Source organism: Rhagoletis zephyria, unplaced genomic scaffold (genome assembly GCF_001687245.7).
Source record: "Rhagoletis zephyria isolate East Lansing unplaced genomic scaffold, Rhagoletis_zephyria_1.1 Rzeph_scaffold_00543, whole genome shotgun sequence".
Classification (NCBI taxonomy): Eukaryota; Metazoa; Arthropoda; class Insecta; order Diptera; family Tephritidae; genus Rhagoletis; species Rhagoletis zephyria.
Window position 1 is genome coordinate 64,724 of NW_016157627.1, and position 15,646 is coordinate 80,369.

At 39.8% G+C, this 15,646-nt stretch overlaps 1 protein-coding gene across 2 annotated transcripts in view; it reads left to right on the top strand.

The window, feature by feature from the left end:
* The window catches only part of Pde9 (phosphodiesterase 9), a 189,689-nt gene that overhangs the window by 62,518 nt on the left and 111,525 nt on the right, over positions 1-15,646 (top strand). For both annotated transcript variants that reach the window (XM_017612446.1, XM_017612447.1), the window contains one exon: positions 232-3,772. In XM_017612446.1, coding sequence (XP_017467935.1) covers positions 1,360-3,772 — 2,413 coding nt within the window. In that variant the 5' untranslated portion in view covers positions 232-1,359. The remainder of the gene's footprint in view (positions 1-231; positions 3,773-15,646) is intronic.

Consider the following 15,646-nt stretch of genomic DNA (forward strand, 5'->3'; position numbering starts at 1 on the left):
TTTTTTGGTGGTTGGTATATTTTGTGTTGACTCTATTATCCGCAAGAGCTGTCTAGTGCCTCGAACTTATGCAAATATGTATTCCCATTGAGGGAAAAAACAAAAAAAAAATCTGCATAATTTTATGCACACTTTTGTCCGTCCTTTAATATTAGAAGTGTATAATACAATTTAGTTGCAGCCTGTGGTTTGAAAATTACTATTAACACGCCACTCTTTATTTACTTACAGACTTTCCGCTCCAGTGTAGACACAATGCGAAGGACCTGCTGCTCAAGTGTTGGAATTTAAAATTTGGAATTGTCGCTGTTTATTGAACATAGAATAACGCGCCGGTTAGTGTGCGATATGGCATGGACGTAGTTTGCTATACTTTTAGCCACCCGACATAAGCGGAAGTCGAGCGCATAAACGCAATTGCCGGCAGTCAGGATATGACATGAAAGCGTACGAACCGTACTTCGTTGGCAACATGTAAAGGAAAGTACGCTTTTCCAAAACGATAGCCACCAAGAAATTGCACATCATTGTGCGCTAGACCAAAGTAAAGTGTGAAGGGGGAAAGAGAAAGCTGTCGACGCAACCAAATCGAGGAAGTGAGTGTTTGAATTTTAAAATCTAAATGGAAATGTACTGTGACATTTGCATTTATATACCACGCTACGCTGGACGTTGTGGAAAATTACCGCTAATGCCACAGCTGTGAGTAGACGTTGGTGTTATTGTACATACAAGCGCACAATAACTACAACCGAGTGCACGAAGGAAGCGAAAGGATAATTGCACAAATGCGCGGCTAAGTTGAGCGCGACTGAGGCGGGTTGTGGAAGAAGTGGCAGTGTACCTGGATTATACAAATAAAAAGTGCAAAAACGTGGGAAAGGGAAGTGAGATGGATAATAAGAAATGAAGAAAAAAGTGAGAGGGCTTAAGGAATAGAGTGATCGGGGCGTGAAGTGAAAAAAGAAATAAAAAATAAGGTATACAAAAGTTTAGTGGCGAAAGAAACAACGAAAAAGTGAAGTAAATGGCATTGCGAATTATGAAAAGAAATTAAAAATCTGAACAAGTGTTTCCTGCTGTTCACGCAGCTCAAATAAGCGAACTCACCCATTAGCGCTTTAGCGAAAGATATCGAAACCAACTGCCAGTGGATCGCGCCTGTGTCCGTACGTTTTAACGTGCGCGCTGTCGTACCACCAATCGTGTGCCATCTCTCATTCTCTGCGACTCTAGCTCCGTCTCTCACTCTTCAACTCTCCGTCTTACTTAATCTCAACTGGCCGAGCGGATCAATCACTCAATCAGTCACCTACTCAGTCCATTGCGCAGAGGATCTTGTGGCTTTTTGGCTTATAAATGTACAAGGACAGCAGCTGCCGCAGCAGTCCGCAGCCAATACCGCCAAAAGTAACGCCCACAGCGATAACTACAGCAACAACAACTATAACGACAATAGCCACAGCATCAACTATAACCACAACTATAATTGGGACATCTGCCGAGCCTACGGCGAGCACACAACTGCCGCAACAAAGTGGGACTGAAAGCGTCACAGCAGTCAAGTGTAATGCGAACGCAGCCTTAGACGCAGCAACGCACGCACAACGCATAAGCACTGAGTCAACAGCGCCTAGCGCCACAGAAGCAACGATAGACACGAGCGTAGCGCCGGTCGAAGCAGCAACAACAACAAACGTAGCCACAGCCCCCACAAAGAGCATCAGCATAAGCACCAGCAGCAACACCACGCCCATCACACTCAGCCTCGCCGCCGAACACTTGGAGGCGGAGTACTACCAGCTCAGCTGCGCCTCAGATTGTTCGATTTTGTCATCGTCGACGGCCTCATCCGCATCGCACACATCGTCCAGCGGTAGCGGCAGCGACGACAGCGAGAACAGCGAAGTTTATACATTTCGCGCGCGCCCTGCCTTTCCTGCGCACACCTTACGCGCCATACCCAAGCGCCGCTCCACCTTACGCCGTGAGTACGCACAGGCGCACGAAAGTCAAGAAGCGACGCCGCTGGACGCCGGTAGTCGACGCAGCAGCGCAGTTAGTGGCATTAGCGGCGTTAGTGGTGTAAGCGGCGGTAGCGACGGCGGAAGCAGCCATCGACGTCGTCGCAAGCAACAGCAGCGCGCTAGTATTGGGGCTGATGTACGCGTGTTGCGCAAAATCGGCTATATTGCATCGCGCGTGCGCTTTTTGGCGAAAATCTATGGTGATTTCCGGTTGGTGAATCCCTACAGTCCGGCAAAGCAACGCAAGCAGTTGCAGGACATACTACTGCGGCATTCGATACCCGATACTGAGCGCAGAATCGCGGCGGCAGCGTCAGGGTATCGCACGAAACGCTCAACAACGGCGGTCGACGTACCGGTAGCGGTAGTGACATCGTCAGCGGCAGCGATAACTTCAACAGCGGCGACTACTCCGCTGACGAGTAAACGCAGTCTGACGCCTGATAGTTCCTTGGCGAGTAGCAGTTACGGCGTAGCGAAGGCAAGCGAGGAAGACGATAAGACGCTGCAGGGACAAGCGCCTAGAGCTGAAGAAGAGCCGACGTTAAGTTCTTTAGAAGACGACGAGGAAGAGGAGGAAGACGAGACCTCAGCCACTTACACGGCGGGCACAGTGCGCCGCAAGTCATCCGTCGGTGCAGCAGGCGCTGGTGAGGAGGAGAGCGCCGCATCAAAGCGTTCGCTTGCTGTGCTGGAGGAGCTGCTGGTACAGTTCTATGAGCAGCGGCAGCATCGCATCACCGTAATACGGCGGCGGCAGCACAGTCGACGGGGCAGTGAGCGCGGCAACGGCAAAATTGCCGCAAGTAGCAGACAGCAGTCAACGCAACAGCAACAGCCACCACAACAACTAATCATTATGAGCGGCGGCAGCGCTGTGGGGACAGACAGCAACGTCGCACAACAGCTACTGCCCACAGCCGCCGATATAGAGCAGCAGACAAATTTACGTAATGCCAATAATCTTTACAATAGCAGTGACGCCGGCGATGGCGGCAGCAAAGTTAGCGTCACGGCGTCAGCAACAGTCAGTAATAACCAGCAGGGCAGCTCAAAAGTTGCGTCTGGCGCAAAGGAATCTAGTCAATCACAAAAGCCGCAGCCGCAGCCACATCAGCAACGCAGCTATAGCAATGCCTTTCTGCAGCCATTCAGCATGAGCGGTTGCTTGGATCGGCGGCGGCGCGCCAGCGATTGCTCAACACACCCCAGCAGCCAGCAGCTATTACAGCAGCAGCTGTTGAGCAATCAATTGCATGTGACGCTAAAAAACAACAACTATGCGGGGTTAACGTCGAGCACTGGTGGCAAATTTCCGTACCATCGCGGCAGCTGCGGTGGCGCAGGCGAGCATCTCTTAGCCGCCAATTCGATTGCCAATCGCGCGACGATCATACTAAGCAAATCGTGCAGCAATGTGGAAGGCGGGCCGGCGGCTGCGGCAGCGGTAGCGACAGCAGCGGCGCTTTATGGCGGTGATGCGATGCGCAAGCTCAGCCTTGGCGGCCAGCTAGAAGCGTCAAGTAATGGCAATGTGGTGTCGCCGGCGTTGACGCCCTCGCCCACACAGCAGCAGCAGCAACAACACACCGCTAGCGGGCCGGGCAGCAATGGCAACAATGAATACAACATTGTGCAGCTAAATAACACAATCATCCAATGTCATTTCAACGATGAGGATTTTCGTGCGCTCATCAAGGATCTGAAGCGCAAGGTGGAGTACACCGAGCGCATGAATTGGCTATGTGAGTAGCAAAAAAATTAATACATACATATTTCATAATTAATATTTACAATGAAAGGAATTACGAAAAGATATATGTACACATAAGCGTAAAAGCAGCGCTGCGTACTTGCCCCAAAAGCTTAAATCTATGCTTATTTCATGCTTATTTATCTGTATATCTCATAACAGTCGATTGACTGCTATGCTATGTATGTTTTGCTTCACTCGCAAAAAAAAGGATATTTGCACGTCAACCGTTGTGTGCGTGCGATTCGACTGAAACTCGTTTGTGGCTTAGCCACAGGCAGCACACGTTCGTATAGCGAGTTACAATAAATTAAAACACAGCATAAAGGCGCTGGGCGCGTTTACAAGTTTGTTTTTTACCTGAAAAGATGCTCGCAGGTTATTATTTACTGCATTACTGCAAGTTAAAGTTAATGTACATGTGCAATATCTGGAAAGTTTAATTTCATCCAATATCCTGCAGCGCATACTCGAATCACACTATGATTGCGTGTGCGAACGTAGCAGTATTTGGACATGGTTTGCTGTGAATTTCAGCTGCAACACAGCTGTACTTTCAAAGCTGTGTGAATGTCCTTTTTTTCTAAAGAAGTTCTTCGTCCCCAAACGCCAACAATTATAAAGTATAATATAATTGGCATGCTAGTGGCCATAATTATGTGCAAGTTTAATGATGATTGCATGACAAAAAGGGATCATTAGCGTGCTTGCATATTTATTTACATAGTTGAATATTGCAAGGCACTTCAGATTTTTTTTCTCTGCATTGATAGTCGATAGCTTTAAGCACATAATCTCTTGCTGCTTATATGTACTCCCACTAAATTTTTCAAAGAGTTGATGTCTTTAAACATTAACGAGCAAGTAGGTCAAGCGCGCCATTGCTGCCATTGTCTGTTCAAGTGGGAGCATAAAAGTTCGGTTACATCATAAATTATTGCAGTCGGAAAAATTTGCGCCAGCTAGCTACTCTGGCGATTGGCTATTGCCCCACTGTTCACAGCACTTCTATCTACTAACTATTTTTCTCCAATGCTTTTTTTGTTATTATTTTTTTTTTTATTTTACTTGCCCATTAATGACTTTCGATTTTTGTATGGCTGCTATGCATTCGCTCTGCTTCTTCCCCCAATGCGAAGTGATTTCTTCCACTCATGCGCGCTGCACTAATTCGACTTGAGAATTTTCCATTCATTATTTTTCTTTATTCTCAATTTCTTTTCTCTTTGGCTTTTTCCACCATTGTCACGCCCACTTCCTTCCGAAAAGTGCAATTGCTGCAATTTCTGTTTCGAAAAAGTGAGTAGCAAAACTTTTTGTCGCAGCAATTTCCAGCACCGTAAGCCATACCAGCATAGTTAGTGTTGCTGTGGCCAGCCAGCAAGCAATGGCTTTGTTTCAAATCCTTTTTGTCCTTTTTTGCAACAAAGTTGAAATATTCACGCCATCCGTTTTACTACAAGGATTATTTTTTTTCTCGCCTGTTTTTCCGTTGCATTTGATTGTTGATATTTCATTCGAAATGCAGATGTGTGTATATGTGTGGGCGTACGTGGGCGGATGTGCACGTATCCTGCTGGTGTTTAGTTTAGCTGCCAAATACATATTTGACATTTCAATTAAATTGAGACATTGAGGGTGGCAACTGCTTTCTATGGATAATGCGCGTTGTAGTTTTGAAATTTTGAGGAATTCGAAGTTTTGCTGGGCTGCAGCTTTTGCATTGTACTTTGGTAAATGAACGTAGGAACAATAGTAGATATCTATTACAAAATTTGAAGAACATCCGTTGACTTTTAAATGCACTACATGAGTGTCCTTTTTTGGTTAAAATTTAGCGTTAGAGCGAAGATTTGGTAAACGAACGTCGCTACACGAGTGGAAACATTTTACAAAATATGAAGAAAATTAAATCAGACATATTTAACAAAATTTTTCTACATGTACAAAGTTGTCGGAGCGATTTGAAAAAAAAAAATCAAACATCATTGAATTTTAAGTGCACTACGCAAACGTCCTCTTTTTGGATTTTTTGTTTGTTTGTATTGAGCGTTATAAATTAATTTCGGTAAATTAACGTGGCTAAAGGGGTGGGACCATTTTACAAATGTCCTTTTTCCGAAAGGTTTTTTGTTAAAATTTAGCATTTAAAAAAATTTTTTTGTTTGACTAATTTTTATAATTTTATGTATGTATGCACATATGCATGTGCTCATATAAAGTGCCATAACTTTTGAGCGGCAACATATTCTAAGTTCTACTTTGGTATTCGAATGCAGTTGATAAAGAACTAAACGTGTCTTAAATCTCAAATGAGCCACTTGCTTCTAAACAAGTCCAGCTGAGTGTCCTTTTTTATTACAAAAACAAACAATCTAAAGTTTTTCTACATATGTGCACCAATTCAAATTTCGCGCTGAATATCATTTTGCGTATGCCGTAAATACTAAATAATAAAAGCTTTTAAGCTCTGTTTTAGCAATTCAACGCAGCTAACTAAGCAAGAATCGCAAACCAGTGCAAACGAATGTCCTTTTTTTCTAGTTATATAAACAAAGAAAGTATCTAATAATCAAACCTCTAAACCTCTAAAGCCTAAGTTTTACTGCTTATATTTACTCATATTTGTTATAATAGTTCAGAGTTAACAACTTTTTAGCTGCAACTTTGTTATTGAACGCGGTTTAAGAAAATTAAAGCACTCGCTTAGCATGATTTTACATTTTTTTATTTGTGCGAAAATGAGCTTAATGCGCTAAAACAGGATCTTACGATAAGTCTCCTAACTTTTGCACAGTCAATACTATTGAACTGAGCTTTGGTAAATGAACGTAGTTGTCCATGCACTAGCTTCTCAATAAATTTCAATAGAATCGTTTGTTTAAAAACAAAGCTACACGTATATCCTTTTTGTTGGTAATTTATCAATTGTTGCATAATTGCAATACAATAAGTTGTTAGTGGTTAGAACATGTTTTAGTAAGAAAACAAATTTTTTTCCGTACAGAGTCCATGCTGTAAAGCGAAGCTTTGGATAAATTTACGTAGTTTTCTATGGGCTAGCTCCTCAGCAAATTTTATAACAATCGCTAGCTTCAATACAGAGCCACACGTATATCCTTTTTTGGGTGTTATATATGATTTCTTGAAGAAAGGAAGTAATTATTCCTAAACGCTTGTAGCTTACCCACTCCTTTCTGTCATTGAACACAACTACTAATGCACTAACCTTGTATTGAATTTCAAAAAAATCACTTACACCCAAATTATGCTATGCCTATGTATATCCTTTTTTGTGCTTAAGTCAAAATGAAAAAGTAACAACAATATGCCATTACAATGCTTATTGCTTTAAGTTGTCGATATTTTCTCTTTTTTACGCTAATAATATTAATGAATGTTCGCACTTAAATCAGCACAAGGGCACAAAAAAATGTTTGCGTCTGGGCAAAGGTATACAATAAAAAACAACGAGCAAACAAAAAAAAACTCTTTTTGTAATATAATAAATAAATAAAGTAAATATAATAAAGCTATGCGCTATCCTGGTCAACAGCTTACTGTTGATTTACCCTGCCTTTGCTGCTTCTTAGTGTTGCTTTTGTATGCTTTGTTTCCTTCCATACAAAGGAACAAAGTGAATCACAGCATGGGCGATTGTTATTTGGCGTAGAAAACAAATGAAAAAAAAATTTTTGCAAGTCACCTCGTTGGTGAATGAAGCCGTTGGAACTACGACGTTGGCAGTAAATGGATTTTAGTGAGGAACATGTAAACAAATCCGTACATACATGCATACATATAAAACAAAAATACCATATGGACAAGCGTATAAGGCGAGTGTATGTATATGTAATTGGCAGCTGGAGTTTCGACTGCTTATCAGCAGGTGCTGTTCACAATCCATTAATGTGATTTGTGAAGTGCGATAGAAATTGTGGTTTTCGCAAATTAATGGCATAGCTAAAGCATAGAGTTGGGGTCGATATGAGTGTTTTGATGGGAAGCCATTTTTTAATGCTTTTTGCGACCCTTAAACATACAAAATCGATATAATAATAATATTTTTGCGCTTACACTTTCGCTAAGTGTTGGCCGAGCTTCTGCTTCAATTTGTGGTGCGTGTCTTGATAAATTGATAAACTAAAAATTTAACTTTTTTTCACATTGTCGAAAAAGGACATTCAGTAAGCTAGTTAAAAAATCCTCCGATTTGTATGAAATTTCGCATGAGCATAGCGGATGGTATTTGACATTCATATAGTAAGTTCGAAAGCGAGAGCTAAGCGTTTAGGCTAAAGTTTTCAGACAAGAAAAAAAAATCAGATTTTGTAAGTGCAATTATTTTCTCTCGTTTTGCGTTAATATCATTACAAAATATATTTTTCGTCACTTAAAACAAAAAGGACATGCAGACGCTTGTAGTTAACGTCATTCAATGTCTGTCAAATTTTGTACGCAAAAAGCTGAAAGCATTTCTCAATCTTATAGTAAATTTGGTCATAAAATCAATGTCTTTGCAAAAGTTATACAAGCAAATATTTGGTTTATAATTGCATAAGACACAATTAAAATTAAACTAAAATTAGTATCACACACACTCCAATAGTTGCCAAAAATCCCTACGCTCGGTTACCTTGCTTTTCCAGTTTCGATTTGTGGACGCATGCATAGGTATCTGCTTATGTTTGGGAATATGCAAGGTAACTTTGAATGTATGCGTAACTCGGTTTGATTTAAACCCCTACACATGTACTGCTTATATATATCCTTGCTTTTGTCTATTATTCCACTTCCTGGAAATCACTTCCTATTCACTCTGCCACCCTCCAAAGCTATTGACCTAAAAGCTTAGAATAGATTTTTGACAACCCAAATTTACTTTGACTTCGGATACAGACGTATGTATGTACATTTGTACATACAAACCTAATTGCATGGTCACAAATACCTCAAACATTTGCAACGGCTTGTGTGCACATCACTTGTCATTAAGTGAATTGCTTTCGTGTGCAGACATTTCAAAATGTTAAATATTTGTGTGGTGGTGGTGGTGGTGGTGGTGGTGTTGTTAGTGCAGAACAGCGCACTTACAACGCTACAATCGTCCTTTTTTAGTCTACGCTGTATATGCAAATTTATTCATGCACACTTATCTCTTCTGGATATTATAAATTGCTTTCATTTGCATTTACATTTATTTCTATGATCAAACATGTAACGTAACAAATGCCGTTACTAGTACAACAAGGACACATGCATCTATCTACTCTCACCTGTTCCTCTATTAGTTAGTTTCTGTGGGTAAGAACTTTTCTTTATTTGTTTTTCTTTTTTCTCCATTGCTCGTTTTATTTATTATTTTGTTATTACTAATATTTTATTTTATTTTCACATTCCCATACTTGCTTTTGTTTGTTAGTATACGCTCGTATTTTTTTTTACCATTAAACTGGCATTCCAGCTTTATCCTTTGCCCGGTGCTCAATTGTATCGCTGTAATATGATTTTTTACCTCTACGAGCATACTTTTGCAATTTCATTTTATACCATTATACTTTACTTTTATTTAATGCTCTGACAGAAGCAGGTCAAACCACACGGTTGTCTACTTACGGCGCTTTATTGCAGTTGTGCTGTGCTTGGTCTCGCTGGCGTTTTTTCTTCTTTCATCGCTTGGTATTTATCCTTTTGCGAATTGTACTTTCCCCCCTACCTTGCATACATATATTGCTTTGTCGCAAGCTGAATTATCACTTTCCTGATTCCTGTTTAATATTGCTTTTTGTACATTGTATACTCATTCACTATGCATATTTATTTATTTTTATTATCGCTTACGGCGGCTGTCTGTCATACTCGCTTAGTTGGCTCTGTTATCCGCCGGACCAATGTCAAATTGTGTTATTCACAATACCTGTTCACTTAATCCTTTCTCACCTGTACAGTGCTGTTATATTATGTTGCAGTGCAATTGGCGCTGTCAAGAAAAAAATAACTTTGCAATATTTAGAGCTCTTTCTATTTTTCATGGTTGGGTTATGATCACTTCCAAGAGCACACCGTCTAAGTAGAAACGAGAACTCATTTTGCTACCAAAGACTTCGGTTCGGTGAGTTCGAACGAGCGAGTGAAATTGAAAGAAATCAGCTTTGTGGCTACGTTTCGCTAAAAGACTAAAACTAATCAGTCTTACTAGATCGGAATCGAAAGCTCGTTTGGGGTTAAAAGCGAACAATATCCCGGGCTAAATGATCAGAAGTCTCATTTCCGCATAACCTTCGATAGCCAAGAACCGAAATGAAGAGCACCAAGTGCTGATCGTAGGCACTTCTCAGAACTCTGTGCTATGTTCAAACGATCGAGTTCTGTGACAAACCTGAAAGGCAACAAACTACTCCGTCTGTTAGACGCCCGTTATGAAGGCTCTTAATTCGAAACCAAAATCTTATCTAGTATTATCGTCAGTGCCCACAGGCCAGTATTTGGTCAATGTGAAGAATATCTACAAAGTCGGCTCTACGTTTATCAGTCCTCGGTCTAACTCAACAGTAATCTCACTTCTGGGCAGCCTTGGAGCCAGAAACCAAAACGAAATATACGTTGGCCAAACTAACACGATCTTTGTAGAGCCAAAAAGGCTTTATCTATCGTACATCCGATAAAACGGCGAGGCATTCATCGTAAAGGTGAACTAAGCTACTAGGCCGCTCCAAAAACTGGGTGTGTCTCTTGAAGGGGACTTCGGTAAAACAAAAAAATTAAGAGTTGGCTGTAGTCGTTCACAGGGAAAGCCTGGTAGCAGCTCTCGGTGCGCGTAAGTTGGCAACGTGTTGGTGATCTCCCGACGACTTCGGTTGATAATTGCTTTGAAGGATATGGTTTTTATTGTCTCGATGATTGGTTAATGATTACCTTCTGTGGCTGCGGATTGGGATGTATCGGTGTTACAATTAAGAGCTTCTCGCGCTGGTTGTTGTTGATAAGCGTAAAACATAGGTGAACCAAGGAGGTTTTTGACAGACATAATTTACTTCCATGTCTCATTCAAATTCCAACCATAGAAATGGTTACAATCAGTGTTACATCAATAACCTATCACAGTTTGCTCCTAACGCATTCAATTACTGTTTATAAGCATTTAGAGCTATTTACTCTAACCAAAGTTGGATGTTTTAGTTCTCAGAAATACCGACTAAAAGTAAACCACGCACTGCGTGTAGAAAAAAATGAAAAAAAACTTGTGGAACACGTTCATCTACCTATAACCGGGTTTCTAAGGGTAGTTGTCATACATCCCAGGGCTGAAAGAACCCATTCCAAACTCTCCTAAGTGCCTGGCTGGATTATATTTCCAGAATTTCTATACTTTTTTTGGGTACTAAAAAAGTAAAAGGATTGACACTTTCATTCAAATATGAAGAGAGAAAATGAAGTTGGTATCTGGTAATGAGGAAATGAAACTAAAAACGATACAAGGATATAAATTATAAATTCTTACCAATCCACGGTTTTATAAAGTATCGAGGAAACAGGAGAAATACTTACAGATCTGGAGCTGAGATGTCTTGAGTCTCTAAAAGGCCCAGCTACCAAGTAAAGACTGAAGATTCGGTAGCAGGGGACGACTATTACGTTCCTTGGTCATAGGTGTTAATGTAATGTACATTTTTTTGGGTGTAACAGCACAAGGGACACAGTGACCTAGAAAAAGTATTGTATCCCTATGTTGGTTCCTAACCCAGGAGGAACTGAAGTATTGCAGTCTTAGGTCGCGGCCACGCAATAAGCGGCAAAGAGGCGCCATACAAAAATGCCGCTCAGCGGCTCAGAAATGCCGCTCAGCCACCCGCCGCTTTGCCGCTCATTGCGTGGCCTTGGCCTAAGTCTGGCCAATGTCGGTCAATCACACATAATGTGCCTCGGCGTCTCCTCGTCTTCAAGGCAAAGACGGCAATCCGGCTCTGTGGAAAGACCATGTGATGCATGTAAGAGCGTGGTTGATTACGGCCCGTCAGGTAGACAATAAGCAACTTGTTGCTGGCTCTGTTCAAGAGATGTATGTCTTTCCTAGTAAAAGGATAACCAAAAAGTATGCAAGGCCCCCTATCTCACCCTAGTATTTACTGCGTTCTGAGCTTCGATTGTAAGCCTCGTGGTGCACCAGCTGAGACCACAAGTATATACGATGAGCCTTTCCTTGCCAATTCATCGGCTGCCTCGTTTCCTACGATCCCGCAGTATTCTTGTACCCAGCATAGTAATACCATGTTCCTTGCTTCCCAGTTGGAGAGTATCAAAGCATTGGCTGACGAGCCTGGTGTTGATCGTCCTATTGGAAAGGGTCCTTATGGGCGTCTGGCTGTCTGAAAAGATATCTAGAAACGGACCTTTTAAGCTCTTCTCAAGCTTCAATATCGGTTATAGGTTTGATATAGCATTTTTTTTTTGGGACACGGTAGTTGGAAAAGAGTTGGAGTACAGTGAGTTTGAATTTGGTGATATTTAGGCTCTCTGGCGACCCGCTTAGACCAGTGTTGGCCACAAAAAAAACTGATTTGGCAGGCATGCCTATTGAGTTTAAAATTTTGGAGTAGGCAGGTATTCGGCTTATGTTCCTGGTTTGTTGTGGTTTTACTAAGGTGAAGGTAAGTTAGGAATTCTTTTCAAACTATCACTAAGGTCATGAATGACCGAACTCAATTCATGTGCCGGGATTTCTGTTGTTCCTATTTGTTGGTCCTATTTTCTACTTTTGACATTGTGTTTGGTTTTTTCAGAATAGTTCCGAAACAAAGCGAATCCTTTACTCTCACTGTCCTCCATATCTGAGAAACATGCAACCCGTCTTTTATAGGCGAAATTGCCTGCTGGGAAAACTGACAGCTATTTTGAATATTTACATTTACGTCAATCAATTTGTGTAAATGCTTCGACTTAAATTTGTTATGGATGATTGGACATTTTATAAACAGCACTTCCTTATATATGTAAGTATTAAGTAGATGAGCTTGCAGTATTATTATTTTTATGTTGCCTACGTAAATTTCGTTGAAATTCCTTTGGCAAAGTTTTAATCGGATTAAATACTTTCAGAGGTAATGATTGGCTTAGTAAACAAATAAGCGCCAAGTAGCCAATTTGAATTAGTGAGTCTTTTGTTAAAAGGTGCGTGGGATAATAAACCATTTAAGTATCCTTCTAATTTCGGGAATAAGTAGGAAACCATTAATATCAGTTGGCATTAAAGAATGTTGCTATGTCTAAAATTTAAAAATTACAAACATCAGCAACTGAAGGATTAACTACAAAGTTAAAAACACTAAAATTTTTCTCTACCATTATGCATTTAATTAAAGCGAAAATTCTGAACAAGAAATATTTTATATCCACACCAAAAGAAGGATATTAGCAGTTAATTCGTAATAACGCCCCGGTCAAACAGAAATTGTGTGTGTACTTTCGAGCAGGCATGCTATGTTCATTTACCGAGTTTTAGTTTTGAAATTAGCAAAAACTGCGGTAAATTAAAATGTGCAAGCGAAAAATTCTTGCACATAGCGGAAAAAAACTGTTAACCAAAGTATAAAATGTGAAATCATAAAAAAGGATACTAGCGCAAAACCCACAATAATGATGCGTATGCGCAATAAATTGACGTGCACGCAGCTAAAGTTTCACTGCGTTCATATAGTTGGTGCAAGACCGGTATTATTTGATTTTTTTTCCTTTGTTGGAAAATGCAGGGAATTAAACTTTCTCAATTGTTGAAAACAAAAAGGTATGTTTCTATAGCAAACAACAGCATTTGCTGTTGATTTTAGCTGCGCTTCTGTGCAGTTTGATAAAAAAGGATATTTGCACGTAAAGCTTGGCTGGATAAAAAGCGTGCTGAAAGTTGATATTTGCTAAGTGAAAACTGTATTGCGTTCCTAGGCCGAATTTCATAGCATTACAACGAGAAGCTGTTGAATTTTGAGTGAATTGATGTTGGCATGTTGCAACGCTATGTTATTTAAGTTGAGGAAATGTGCTGCATTTTTTCTTGATATTTGGTTGAAATTAAAAGTCTTAGTCAAAAAAAAGGATATTCGCGAACAAACCAAACTATTGGTATGATTAAACTGAAATTTGTAACGCAGCTTGCTGAAGACACGGTGCGTTCATCTAGTAATTTTCGGCGCAAAATATATCATATTTTGTAAAATATGACTACTTTAAATAATTTCTGTGTATTAGTGTGCTTTTGTTTGTCCAAGTGAACAAAAAGGTTAATCTTCATTCAGAGACATTTCTCATGTACACAGCGGTTTGAAAACCATGTTCGCATAACAACTTAAATTTAATTCTGAAAAATGTTTTTTTTTCTGCGAAAATACTAAGAATTGATAAAACCAGGCCTCAAGCGGGTGGGCCTATTGTGAGCTATTTTGTGAAGAGTCTGATTTCAATAAATGCAAGAAAAGTACATTTGTGCGCAGTTTGAAGTTTTTCAGCGTATTCGCTTAAAGCTGGCATACGTTAAACAATTTTGCAAAAAGGGTTCTTGTATGCAAAATAGGACATTCCCACCACAAGCGAATTTTTGCTTCAATTTCGCTCAAAAGCTGGTAAGCAGTTAGCTAGGATTTACTTGCTTTCGCAAACCAAGTTGGAATAATTTTCAAATCAGTTCTCTATAAAAATTGCATATTGAATTTGTGGTCTGAAAATGCTTTTTCCAAGTTAAAGAAACAATTTAGCAAAAGAGTTTCTTGTAAGCAAAAAAGGACGTTCACACACCAAGCGCATTTTTACTTCGATTTAGTTGAAATTTGGCGAGCAGTAAGTCTGGGTTTACTTGCGTTCACAAACAAAGTTTGAATAATTTCGAAAGCAGTTATGTTAAGAAAATGGAAAATTGAATTTTTGGCCTGCAATTACCTTTTTCCCAAGTTAAAGAAACAATTTTGCTAAAAAGTTTCTCGTGTCAAAAAAAGGACATTCCCACCACAAGCGCATTTTTGCTTCGATTTCGTTGAAAGTTGGCGAGCACTTAGCTTGGATATACCTTCGTTCTTAACTTGAATTTGCCGAATTTGATTGATTTAAAAAAAGCAATATTTTTGAGAAAATCGAATATATATTTTTTTTGCTGATATATTTTTCGAAGTTAAATAAACAATTTGGCAAACAAAATTTTGTACGCAAAAAAGGATATTAATGCAACATGCCCATTTTTACTTTGGTTTCGTTGAAAGTTGGCGAGCAGCCAGCTTGGCTGTGATTGCGTTCGTAAACCGAATTTGAATAATTTCAAAAGCAGTTTTTTGTTTTGAGAAAATCACTTTTTTAAGTTTTAGTTTGCCATTACCATTTTTCCATATTTAAGCATTAGTTTGACGAAAAACTTTCATGCATGCAAAAAAGGACATTCCTACACAAATTTGGGTATTGTTACGAGTTCTCTGAAAATTTGCATAAGCCTAGTCGAACACTAGCTACGTTCGCTCACCTGGTTTGAATAAATTTCATGATATTTTCACTGTAAAAAAAAAAAAATTCTTGCATTGTGTGTAAAAGAGAATTTCTGCACCCTTATAGCCATTTATTTATGCCAATGCCATTTAATGATTTCAGTCTTAAATTCCAATAAGTATTTATTTGCCAAACAAGCATGAAAAATATTTGCCACGAGTTTATTTTTTATTTTTATAACTCTAAGCCATAAATCACGCACAGCAACAGAGCAAATGAGATTTAACTTACATATGTTTGCATACATACACAAATTCTCCTTGCACTATATGTAGCATATATGTATTGTATGAAGCATTCAGTTAAGCATATTTTCATGTCGTAAATTTCCATTAAGTATTTGCATCCG